Source organism: Vanacampus margaritifer, chromosome 14 (assembly GCF_051991255.1).
Source record: "Vanacampus margaritifer isolate UIUO_Vmar chromosome 14, RoL_Vmar_1.0, whole genome shotgun sequence".
NCBI classification, from domain to species: domain Eukaryota; kingdom Metazoa; phylum Chordata; class Actinopteri; order Syngnathiformes; family Syngnathidae; genus Vanacampus; species Vanacampus margaritifer.
The window spans coordinates 14,222,837-14,236,284 of record NC_135445.1 but is presented as its reverse complement, the minus strand read 5'-3'; the positions used below and the strand labels follow the sequence as shown (position 1 = coordinate 14,236,284).

General features: G+C 40.4%; 1 protein-coding gene across 3 annotated transcripts in view; it reads right to left on the bottom strand.

Annotated features, from left to right (window-relative positions):
* Positions 1–13,167, bottom strand: part of sh2d3ca (SH2 domain containing 3Ca) — a 45,593-nt gene extending 32,426 nt beyond the window's left edge. For 2 of the 3 annotated variants that reach the window (XM_077543040.1, XM_077543042.1), the window contains exon 1: positions 12,711–13,167. In XM_077543040.1, the coding sequence (XP_077399166.1) occupies positions 12,711–12,791 (81 nt within the window). In that variant the 5' untranslated portion in view covers positions 12,792–13,167. The remainder of the gene's footprint in view (positions 1–12,710) is intronic. The other variant, XM_077543041.1, reaches the window with a different exon arrangement.
* Positions 13,168–13,448: the final 281 nt, after the last annotated feature.

Here is a 13,448-nt window from a genome sequence, read left to right as displayed (position 1 = left end):
TCACCGCTGTGCACGCAAAAAGAAAGAAAGAAAAGGAGCACACCCTTAAAACTCCACGCCATTGGCCGCCGATGATGTCATCGCCTTATGGAGGTGGAGAGGCGAGCGTTACCATTGGCTGGCCTAGTAGACAGCGTGAGAGCGCCGCTGAGGTATCACCTCCATTCATGTGTGCGTCTACGTGTGTGTATGTGTTTGACCACTCCCTACTGAGGCATACAGCCACAGCTTTTAGGGTCTTGTCCATCAGCGTGAGACCTGCTGGGATGCTCCCTAATGGATGCTCGCTTACACACACACACACACACAAGCAAATATAACACTCGAAGTGATCATGCACATGCAAGCTGAAGAAGGGGGTTGGGAGAAATGGGTGTTGTCTCCTAGTTGTTACCGGGCGGTTGTCATGGTAATGCAGATGGAGCTGGGACTCTCACTTGCCATCAACCACACACACACACACACACACGAGCGCATTTTCGTATTGATGTAAGCACACCTTCAGAGAGCCAGCCCTGCCCTTGTGACAGCTTTTAAGCAGGCATGAAGGGAGGCAGGGCAAGAAAGTGATTTTTGTGAGGGTGGAAGATGTGTGCGTAAACACTCCCGTGAGAGACACTCGACACATTCCGCAAAGAGACGCTCATGGGAAATTAGCCCGGGATGCGCCGTTAGAAAGCGGCTGTTGGCTCTATTGCATCTGTATACTGTATGCCTTGCACTCCACTCCACCCTTTGCCCCCACCTCCTCTTTTTTAGCGCATGATGTCACTTGCCCGATTGTAATTGCCAGCCTAGTGATTCTCGCAAACAAATCCCCCCATCCTCATTTAGACTTTTTACGTGCCGGCATGATGCAAAATAGCATGCATATTATCCTCTCTCCGGTCATAACACACAGTACACCTGCACCCCATCAATTATTCTAGAAGGCTTAAACTACTATATATGGTAGCCTTTCATGCAGATAGTGCAGGTTTGATTCCCAGCCAGTGACCCAATACAAAGTCACACCAGGCCCACACCCTGGATAAAAAAAAATAAAAAATAAAAAAAAAGGGTATCTTGCAACCAAGGTTATGGAAATTAACAAAAACTTAAAAAATAAAAATCAAAAATAAAATAAAATTGAAAAACTTTTTTATACAAATATTATAAATAAAAAATTAATATTTTTTTTATTATAGCAAAAATTTTATTGTTTTTTTGTCTGTCAATTATTTATTTTTTTTTTTATCACCATATTACCGCTACATGGATCATTCTGTTGGCAAAAAATTGTCATCATATTTTTCATCACAAACATTTTTTTCAGACAAAAATGAAACTAAAATGACGAGGACTAAATTGACTGACAATTTCGTCAATGACTAAAACAAAAACAACACAGTGATGAAAATTCAATCAGAATAAGGAATGAAACGAGGGATGGGAGAAAATAACCACTCAGCCACTATCCACTACACTTTATTTAATGTTTAAACATGTTTAATCTTAGGCAATAATGCACTTTTTGTTTTTAAATTTAGGTGAAAACTAAGTTTTAAGACGGCATATTATTGTCAGTTCCAAATGTTTAATTGAAACGAAGTTTAATAATGTGTTAAATGTTCCTTGCATGTTAAACTACAGTAACAAAAAGGTGTTATAATTTTCTCTATAAAAAAATGTATGGTGAAGGAAAACATCGACTAAATTGTCAATTTAGTGAACAAAAATGTATCTTTATTTTCATTGACTAAAATTACAATCAGATGACTAAATTATGGCTAAAGCTAACTTTAGTCAAAAGACAATAACTAAAATTAAAATTTCTTGTCAAAATTAACACACACAGTGTGAGACAACATGTGGTTCAGCATCTTGCTAAAGGACACTTTGACAGCAGAGATGGGATAAGAACCAGCAACCTGCTCTACTAACTGAGCCACAGCTGCCTAATAAAAACAGGGCATACGTCTAAAAATGGACATTCTGGGACCTGAATTTGGCCTGGAATAATCGGCGACGGGCATGGTGTAGACGGCATCCGGCATGCGGCTCAACCTATTTGTAGGCAAGACAATGCAGCTTTCTTCACATATATTATGCATTTCATATACACAAGGTGGTATTATGAATAATTAAAAACACATTTAAAACTTATAGACAAACAAACATATCTGCTTGGTGAAAATGAAATTGCACGTCTACACTCTCACGTGCGAACATATCTAAGCATCGATGTATGCTATGCGTGCGTGGGTTTGTCAGTGTAGTCTTCAAAGAAAGCGTATAAAACAAGTGTGCCATTCTCAGCTGCTCACTGCAAATCACTCCGAGACGCTTTCGTAGCCTGCAGTCTGTTCATTGAGTAAAATGATGCGTTTAAATCTCCCCAGTGGTGTGAGGCCTGTTTCAAAACTCAAACGGACTCTGGCCACTGGGACTACTTAGAAATTCATCTAACATGAAAAACTGGAAGCACTAATGCAATGTAAATATTTCTTACAGAGGAACTGCAGCGAGTCAGCCTGCCACGTGATGGAAATTTGACGCTGGTTACAGAAATACTTTAGGTACCGTTGATTCCTTTAACTTAGTTGTAGCATGCGGTTGAAAGCGGTCCTATAAGCTAGTTAGTTACATAGCAGAGAAGTTCAAGCTGCAGCACTCCGAGGTCAAAGATGAAGGAAGCAAACAATTGCGCACCTCCTGCTCTAAATCCCATCACTATGCTCACACACTCCCTGTCAGCTGCGGCTTTCCCAACATATGCTATGCTAAGGCATGTGTGAACGTAAAGGACCAAACACAACGATAAATACAACGGGCACACTTCTCAGCTTCCCACTTGTGAAAGATTGCCTGACAACACTTGAGTGTAAATGCGTTAATGGTGGAACCTTGAGGGGACCTTTCAATACGAATACAAAAATGGGAAAAGAGCAGTGAACGAAAGAGCAGTTGGTTTAAAAGGGAAATATTTTGAAACCAAGAGAAAACTAACTGAAAGCGGTTTCACCAAAAGAAGGCAGCCATTTTAGGAAGAATACATCTGGGGTCATTGTTTGTGACTGTTGCACTTTTTGCCATCAGTAAGTAAAGAAGGTTCTATTGGCTTGAAATCAGGCCATCGACTTGACCACTGAAAAATATACAGTATGCGCTTTCACGGTTTGTTTAGGGTCAGTGGGTCTATCAGTTTTGGATCATTGGGTTCTCATCAAGTCACCTCCTTACCTCTCTCGCTTTAACAACCACCGTGCAGCTGCCGTTGCAGGGTAAAAACGGGCATATCCTGATTTTCGTGCTGACGCTTTTGTTTGGAAATGTGGTTATTAATATGGTATATATTTTTGATCAGGATGGAAAGCTGTCTCCAAGCGCCCACTTGACAGTTCTGTGATCTCCCTGGCCAATTTTACATCATCTGCTCTGGGTTGTAGGTCCTTAGAGATATATGTTGCATGGATTCCAGCAAATTAGTTTCTCCTTCCCTATGTCAACGACTGCACGTCTCACACGCCCATTTTAAAGGGAATGGGAGGAGGCGGCTGTGTCCACGCCCACAATGCCGCAGCTATTTTGAAACAGTGGCAAGTTGAGAGCATCTGTGAAAATACCAGAGAAAATTCTAGCCTGCCCCTGTGCGGATTTACACAACGCCTCGTGCCAGGCTCACACTGGCTAAGAAAATAGAGCTTTAATTGTGCATCTTTTGCTGAAAATTCATGAAGCAAAAATGTGTGTGGTTTTTCAAATGCTCTGTGTTAGGGTATGAAGGCAAAACACCTCTGGTGTTTCCATCCATCATTTTTAATTTGAATGATCAAATGATCTAAAATTGCAAAAATTAACTAGAAATTCAAAAAACTGCCTAAGATTTGCACACAAAAAAAGGTTTTATACTTGGAAGGGTTGGGATTTTTCAGTGTATCGATTAGGGGTGCAACAGTTTCAGATTTTGGTGAACGATTTTTGTCTGAGAAAAAACGATTTTGTGTTTTTTACGGTGTAGACATAAAAAAGAACACATCAGCATTCTTTGAAAATGTTTAATTTTAACAACAATAAATAACTGAAAATATATACTTTTTAAAAGTTGCAACCTTTTAAAACAAATACAGCAGATTAAACAGACTCTTAAAACAGGCCCATTCTGAGCCATAGATGTCTATTAGACGTCTAGTCTAAGTTTAGACCGAAATTAACCCGTCTATAATTGGTCTATATTTTAGCCAGGAATCTAGACAATACATTTAATCAAGTAAATATTAACTATCAAATTACAAAAAATAACTGTAGGTTGTATAAATCATGGCAAAATGTTGGATTACTACGTTTTAGACAGTTATTGATCAATGTACAGTGTAGTTCATATTTAGACTTGATTTAGGCTTGTTTTGCGCCGCACGCGAGCGGAAATAACCAGTGTCGTTGAAGGGCTGAGGTTATTTAATCCGGACATTTAAAAACCACGGTTAATCGGAAAACCGGTTCATTGCTGCACCCCTATTATCGATGAAAGGGAAAAGCAAATTTGGGGTTTTGTGAACAAACGATGACGGGGGCCGACACCACATCGCATGTTTTGACCGCATGTTACATCACACGTACATATTATAATCACAAAAAAATGACGACGGAAATTAAAGTACGGTATGTTTGGGGGACGAAGACATTGAAATATTTCTGTAATTAATAAAATAAGTGCGCATTAATCTTTTGTTGACATTCAGCCAAGTGCTTTGTGGTAGAGAGACGCTCTTATATGATGTCATTTTATGGTACAGTATCCTCTCCTCTCAATATTTGCAAAATAATAACAATTGGAAAAATGCACAAGTCGCATGTTCGTTTTGCGCATTTTCACTAAATTCGCTTAAAAATTTCAAAACATTTGAAAAACCCCATTACTGCACAGTATAAGCGAAGACAAATGGGCAAGATAATAAGCAAAGTGGATTCATTGGAGAAATTGCGCTTATGGTTGATGCAGTCAACCTTCATTCTCTATTAAAGTAAATCCATCAAGAGCTTGTTAACATTTTGTGAGCATCTGCAGATCCATTCTGTCCCGTAAAATGAAATCCATATTTCTAATTAGTTTCACCAATTCAAATCTGTGAGGCTCCAGTTTTGTTAGTTTTACTCAGCAATTCCATTACGCTACTTTCGATCACCCTCTCAAATGCTGATAGGGCCAAATATTTAACTCGCAGGCAGCTCCTCTTTGGAATAATCCCCCTTCCTGAAGCGGCAGCGTTTGTTAGAGCTTTTTTGTTATTCTAATGTGACGCTTTCCTCAATCATGTTGGAGAGGAGCAGCGGTGATAACACGAGGCGCTGAGGTGGAGAGCACGGTAATCTTGGCCTGAAGCTAGAAATCACAACTGGGAGACCATCTAGTAGGAATAAGAATTCCTTCTATAGACAGAGACTGCAATATGCCACTTCAAACTAGAGTAAATACTTCAAATGATAACATTTTCAAGCTCAGTATATTGGAAAGTCAAGTCAAAGTGGACTTCCAGGCCTTTTTTCAGCCATCAACATCAGTATAAGGCATTTGTGAAAAGTCAAAACGATCCTATTTACTGTACTAAATGAAATGAGCTTGTTATTGTCAACTGCGTTTGTGATGATCAAGGTTAAACAAATTCAAAGTACCTGAGTCGTGATGACGGTGTAACTAGCGTGTTCTAGTCCATCTTTCACTCTCAATCACAAATAACGATTTCCTGTCTCCTTTGCTCCAATAGTGTGCCACTGATAAGCTCAAACCGCACGTTCCATCGACCCGACGACAGAACCACATGGAGGTTGATGCTAAACCACACAGCTAACAAACATATCAAAATAAATGAGCCACTTCATTACATTTTCAATTTAAGTAACTTTTTGGATCATTTTAGAGTAGTTTTAATGCAACATACTTTTTTTACTTTTGTGTGATTATTTTAAGAAGGAACACTACTTTACAACAGCCTTACAACAAGCTACATTCTGCCTGTTACTTTGTGTTAGCCTTGGTTGCTCTGAATCCCGCACTGATCAACTGTCATATCGCATGGTGTTCCACAGGGTTCAATTCCGGGGCCTCTGCTGTTCGCATTGTAGCTACTGCCCCTGGGTTCCATCTTAAGAAAAGCATTTCCTTCCACTGCTCTGCGGATGACTGTCAGATTTACATTATGGCACTGAATTTCTTGAATTTTAATGAAAAGAAAACAGAAGTTATGGTGTTTGGTCCCTGTGGCCCTTGGCGCCTTATCTAAAGCCAACAGTCTTGAAATTTGATCTTAAACTGGACAGTGATTTTAAATTAGGCAAGCCCCCTTTTGCCATTTCTAAAACACATTTTTATTCTTTGGCTTTTGACTTAGCATGAGACTCGGTATTGTTTTGTGATGTTTACGGTTTTAAATTTAATAATTTATTATTTCAATTGTCCTGAACAACTAATTTTTGCTCCTGGTACAGCACTTTGTATACAGCAGTGGCTGTGTTAAAGTGCTCTATAGATAAAGTTGAGTTGACTCACAGTCAGATGAGGCACAACACCCATAGCCTCCCCTTCGAAATATGTTTACTTTAAAGACTATGAAAAAGAACAGTTACTGTATGTCGTGTATGCCTAAAAATGTCCACATTTCAGCCTACAAGAACTCCACTCCCAATTTGTGGATCACGTTTTACTTTTGAGTCATTTTATTCTAAAATAATACTTTTAAGTATAATTTTTGGCTACTCTACCTCTGCAGATGAGTACAAATTCCAAATTCAGTTTAATTCATTTCAAGCAACTGCACATGCTCAGCAGCTTCAAACTTTTAAGAGCAGATCTGAGTTTTAACTTGACTAGTGTAATGTGTTAACAGACCCATGTAAGTATTTTATACATCCATCCATCCATCCATTTTCTATAGCACTTGTCCTCACTGGGGTGACGGATGTGCTGGAGCTTATGATGACTCTGGTGCGGAAACATGGGTTCAACTTGACTGTTTGAGTCATCCCATTATTAACTTTAATCAACCTTTTATGTTAGCATAGGTTTGTGATTGACTATAGCACATTCCAACTTGCATACAAATTCAGGTTATGTCATCGCCATAGGAGCAAAACTCATAAACCAAAAATCCCTTTACACATTTTTTTTTTCAGAATGCTGCAGGCTTGATTGGACAATAGCATAAGCAGTCAATCCCATTTCTTCGCCAGTATGCTTGATATATGGTGACTTTGATCTCACTCTGAGAAGACCAAATCAAAGAGAGGCTTCTTGTATCAAAGTATCCGAACTACAGAATGAATTATCAATTAAACAGACTTCAACTAATCCCACTCTTCAACCGATGCCCAAACTATCCACTATCAGCCTTCTAACTCTTCACGATTTGATGTCTGTCTGCACTGTCGAGACACAACGCAAACCGCAACCAAGCTGTGAACAGACAAAACGTACATGAAACGAAAATATGCAGTTGACAGACACAGTCCCACGCCTGATTAATGCCAAAAACACGGCAGTGCACTAATGAGGATGTGGACACACGCGCGTAAATATACACACACACTCAGCTGCCCCTCACACTATGAGCCTCCAGGGTGTGACAGGCCAGCACGCCAAAAGAGGATTTATGGTGAAAAGCTTTTTAGGGAGGAGGGCGAGAAGGAGAGACAGATAAGAGGAGCGGAGAGGAGGGGATTACATGGTGAATATTCCAATGCTAAAACATATACCAGTTGGCTCTGGGTTGGCCCAACACACACACACACGCACTGACTGACTGATACTGACAAGAGAGTATCGTCTGAATGACATGACGATTGCGGGTTAACCAGCTGTAACCAAGTCGGCTATAACCAAGATTCCGAGACCGAGAGTCATTTATTACTATCAAACCAATAATCTCAAACTTTACAACAAGCTGCATATAAACACTATTTAGAAGGCCATAAAGGAAGCATGATGAGCTGCTCTTCTGCATGATACGGCTCGACAGCATACAAAAGGAGATATTGTGCATGCGGTATAGCAAGCGCGAGAATGAGCGGTGGAGTTGATGCGGGAATTCTTGAAAGAAGACCAAAACAGTGAATGGAAGTGGAACTTCTAACGATGAATGCCTCTGTTTGAACTAAATGTTTTTGGGGAACAAAACTTCAAAAGTTTTCTGAGCGTTGCTTTTTCTTGGCTTTTTTTGTGACAAAGGGAAAATTCTTAACAAGAACGTGAAGAGAAGAAGACTACAAACAGGAAGAAGAGGACTACAGAGTCACCATTTTACTATCACATGCTAGCGTTTTATTGTTTGTTTTTACACTTGTTTCAACATTTAAAGCTACAACAAGTCACATTCACTTTTGTCATTAAAGTTTTGACTTACATTTGAATGAGAGTTATTATTAGTGTGTATTAATTAGTATTACGCACAGGCAGGGCTGGACTGGCCATCTGGCAAAAAGGGCAGATGCCCGGTGGGCCAGCGTCTTTTGGGGCCGATGTAGAGCATTTTAATTATTATTTTCCTCCATTTTACTCCAAGAGACCGGCCCACAATTTAGAGTAGTCCAATAATCCATTTTGAATAAAGAAAATTAAAAAAAAAAAAATTTGCAAGACGAATTTACTAGCCGCAGCGTTCTCAAACAGACAGAACTCCTAAAACGTGGATAAAGTGTCCACTTACCGTGATTAATGTGGCCGGGAGCTCTATTCGTCTGTGAACGCCCCGCTGCAAAACGTCGATCTTAGTCGGGGTCACCAATTTGAAGAGGAATAAAATATTTGTCCCCTTTGCGTGTTCCAAAACTTGAAGACAGATTTAATGTAAGAAATAACACCTTTGCAAAAATGATTTTAATCTAACAGAGATCTCTGGACATCGTGACAGTCTCCAAACATCACATAACAGGTGGAATTTCAGAGTGCCGAATGTGTCTCTTCCGCGTGTAAAATGGCTTCTTATAGTTAAAACCGACCGCCTCTCTTTCATTTGTAGACAAAACATACTCTCTGGGTACTTTTCCGTGAGCGATGGCGAAAACAGAGTCAGGGGTGCGTGTTCGAAACAGATTCTGTTCTCAAGGACCAAATGTGTTTTCCCACATAGAAGGAACTTCTAGACCAAATAATATGTCCCAGCTTAAGGTCAAATTATACTGAGTTCAACACTACTTGCTTTACACGTCTATAAAACCTTTCAACATGGTTAATATAAAGAATTAAGATATTAATAATGTATAACAATGGTTAATATATGAAAATAAAGAATTTAAATGTTAATATTATCTAACAGTCACCACCAGAAAAATTGAATATTTCAACATACCACAGTATTATCATACTGTAGGTCAAAAAGATGGCATGAGATGGTGACTGGTGTATCGTGATGCATCCAGGTAGAGGCGTGGTTAACGGTGCATGTGGCTGGCAGGCACTGAGGTGCCATGTTGTGAGCTCAGAGGCCGACTGTGAAAGGGTACGCGTACAGTCGGGCACAGGAATGTACAGGACCGAGTGGCCGGCTGCTGGCTTGGGCACCATGGCAGCCACATGCTGCTCAGGTCAGCAGGGAATGAGGCCACAGCCTTGGAGGCGAAAATAGGAGGAGTAAGAGGAGGAGAGGGAAAGTGGCTGGCGGAAAGAATAAGAGAGATTAACTTCAAAAACAATCAAAGTGGACGGGAGGGCTCGCTAGGCATGCATGTGTGAGTGTGCGTGTGTACATATGCACATGTGTGTACGTGTGTGATGTAGAGGGGGGAAGGGGGGGGGTTTGTCACTACCACTGTCAAGAGTCCAGGGGGTAGTTACATTGTCCCAGTTACAGAGACGCGCTGGAAGCACTGGGTATAATGCGCACACACAAAGGTTGAGCGGCATGTTTGTGTGTGTGTGCGCACACAGTGAGAACAGTGCAGTCTAGACCAGGGGATCAAACGTAATCTCTCTCCACTGATACAGCTGATGAACGTCCATTCCGACTGATTTATCCTTTGTTTGTCATACCATCAAGTCAAATGTGAGAATCATATTTCAATAATGAATTCAGTGGAAATTTGTCCAGTTTGTATGGGTTTTAAAACCAAGTCCGACCATCATAAAACCTTTATTAATGGTAAAGGCCCCAAAAATTCAACATTATTAACTGCTATACAACGCTACATAAAAGTTAGCAGCTGCAATGTTAATGCATCAAAACAATTCAAACTCTCAAATGAAAAGAAGCTAACCACTACCATCCTGAAATTTAACAAATAAAATAAAAATTAAAACACACTTCTACATTTGAAGTGACAACCCCGCTTTCAAGTCCAGTTTGCAGCTGATGCCAAGAAAATAATTCTATAGAAGTCATGCACGTGCTGTATGTGAAAGCAGATTGATAATAACTAACTAATAAAACAAACAAATGCCTTGTTGGAGGCAAAGTGATGGCATCAATGAGACTATAGCTGAGATGAACAAGTAACAATTACGGCACCCGTGCTTGGGTTGCACAGTATTGCGCTTGACAAGCTATATTTAATGAGAATGGATCGGAGAGTCAATATTGGGCCAGAAAAAATGTGAGTGTTTGAAAACAATCCCATGTTGCAAAGAATTAAGCAATTATTCTTTGCTTACCATAGAGAGGCTGCCACTTAACACGTAACGGCCTTGCTAACTAATTAATTCACCCACTTCAACAACTGTTAGGCGCAAACCCGCCGCCGCTTTGATTAAAAATAACTTAACGACTCTGAGCTAAACACTCCCGTCTGAAGCAAAACAGATGTAAACAAAAGCGACGACGACAGTCAAATCTTCGGGTCTGCTTACTTGACAATATCATTGTAAAAAAACAGGATCATTGAAATGTTTCACCGGTGTTGCAAAAAAACAAAAACAAAGAAGAAGTATAAAATATATTAAATATAAATACAATGTACAGTATATATATATGCTAGTGGTGTTCCCACAGGGTTTTATGCTACCAATTCCGATCATCATCCACGAGTGAGATCATCTGTTACTGATTCTGATACCGGTCACATTCACTTCACATTTTTCAATTTTAGAGCTGCTCGCTAACAATTATTTTAATAACCAATTAATCTGTCAATTATTTGATTAACTCATTCACTCCCAGCCATTTTCAGTGAAGCAATCCCCTTCACTCCCTGCTGTTTTACTGGATTTTGACTGATTTTGAAAGGCCCACGGAATATTCTGTTCTATTGCTAGAAAAACATGCTTACAATCTACCAAAAGAAAAAGTATATTTCTGTCTGTTTCCGTTTTGCAACAATTAGCATTAGAATATAGCTAAGTTTCATCATTATTCACAAATCTATTTAGAATTGTGAGCAAATTAGCTTTTTACCAACATGGCCCTGGTTGATCTCTTATGCTCTGCTGCCACCTGCTGGCCATTTGTGTAATAACTACCATTTCTTCAACTGTTCTTTGCAGTTGAGAGGCTGCAAGCCTTCTTTATGCGCTAGCATTAAAAAAACAACAACATAAAAACATAATAAATGCAAGTATTTGGGACACTTAAAACATTTAAAATAGAACATATTTATAGGTTTTTGGGATCAAATGAGTTAATTGATTAATGAGATTTAGAAAAGTCACTCTGGACCTTGAGGACTGGAATTGGTGAACCCTGCTATATACACTGCACACAACTGGTCTCTAGGCTGTAAAGTACAAGCTGTCAGTGAGTGACTGGTCACCAGCCAATCACAGGGCACATATAGACAAACAACTCGTCACATGGACAATTTAGAATTGTAAATTAATCTAACATACCGTACATGCTTTTTGTAAAGTAAATCTCCACACAGGAGTGAGCCGAGATTCAAACCCTGAAACTAAAGAGATTCAAGACATGAATGTTTTTGCCACTCTTCCAATATGCTGCCTCCTCATTTTTTATAATTGGGACCGCGTATTCATTTCTAGTCATCCCATTCACATTGAATTGTTGTGTTATTGAATGAAATGGGACAATGTCTATGTGACTGTTTTCCACTCCACAACAGTGTGTTTGTTTTGCATCACTTATTTTGATAAACAATTAATTCCATACATTCTACCAAATTCTGACTAATCTGATTACTATGGTGATCTCTAATTGAAACTCCCTTGCGTACTACACAAAAATACTAAACATAAAGCTGACAGTAGCAATCTAAAGTGAGCATAATCTTTGTAAAGCACCTCATTAGATCTTGCTGATCCACTAAATATTGTATTCAGTGACAGTCTGCAACAAATTGGCCAACACAATAGCAAAAACAAATCAATTTTAACACTCACCGCATCCATTTTGTTCAACTAATTAAAGTGCTCCAAAAGTCCATGTTCTCATCTAATGAGGCACCAAGCACCTTAACATCTGAAATTCAATGTAGGCTTTTCCTGTGGGCAGTATGTTTGGTAAAATATACAGTCAGCGTCATCCTGTCCTGTGTACGTGGTCACATATTGAGTTTCAAACTCTGAGCTGGAATTAGATCAAGTGAAGATGATACTGTAGACCTCAACACACTTTCACTCGCATGCACTCCTTAGTAGTACAACATGCCACTTCCTGGCTCTTCACATTGCTTTTGACAGTACTACTTCTATGATGTCACCAGTTTGCATGAGGGTTGATGCTACCGTCTCCACTGTGTGGACTCACCTATGCATCATTCATTGAGACACATCGCATGCAACACACACTGACCTGCACCTGCATGAAAGATCCCCGGTAGAAGCAGCATGCTGCAGCCGACAGGGCGCTCCACAGACTGCACCTTTCCGTCATGGTGGGCACGCACCTTTCCCTTGATGTCTCCGCTCACGTCCTCCCCTTGTCTTTTTTGCCTCTACTGTCTCTTCACCCCCACCCCGGGGTGTCCGATATAAGCCCACGAGCCTCCGGGCTAAGCCTGTCCCGCCCCTGCTTTGCCTAGCCTAAAAACCCCTCCACATAGTGAACACCCCCCAGACTACAAAAAGAGCTCCAAAAAAATGTCAAAAGCTACAGCTTGTCAGCAGCTAACCACACAAGCTAGAGGAGGGAGCTGCTAACATGAGAAAAGTGACAAGAGTCAGCGCATATCGCAGTTCCTGACATCACGCCGGCTGCTGTTCTTGCTCCTCACGCCGCACTTGCTGCACTTCACGCGGCTGCTAGGGATTACCTCATTGCTTGCTAGTGAAAGGCGTGTGGGTGGGGGGAGGGTGGACTAAAGGAAGGGGGAGAGAGAGTGGGAGGATGGATGGGAGGGAGGGAGGGGGGCCTTGAACACTAGCAAGAACAAGCAGGGGAGAGTGCTGTCGAATTGCAGGCAGACCCCACCCACCCTGCTGAATGACAACCACCCAAAAAAATATATATATACAGTATATAAAAAACGCACCTCTGTCCTCCCTTTGGTGCTTAGACAATGATGCTGAGATGGTATGTATGTGTGAGTGG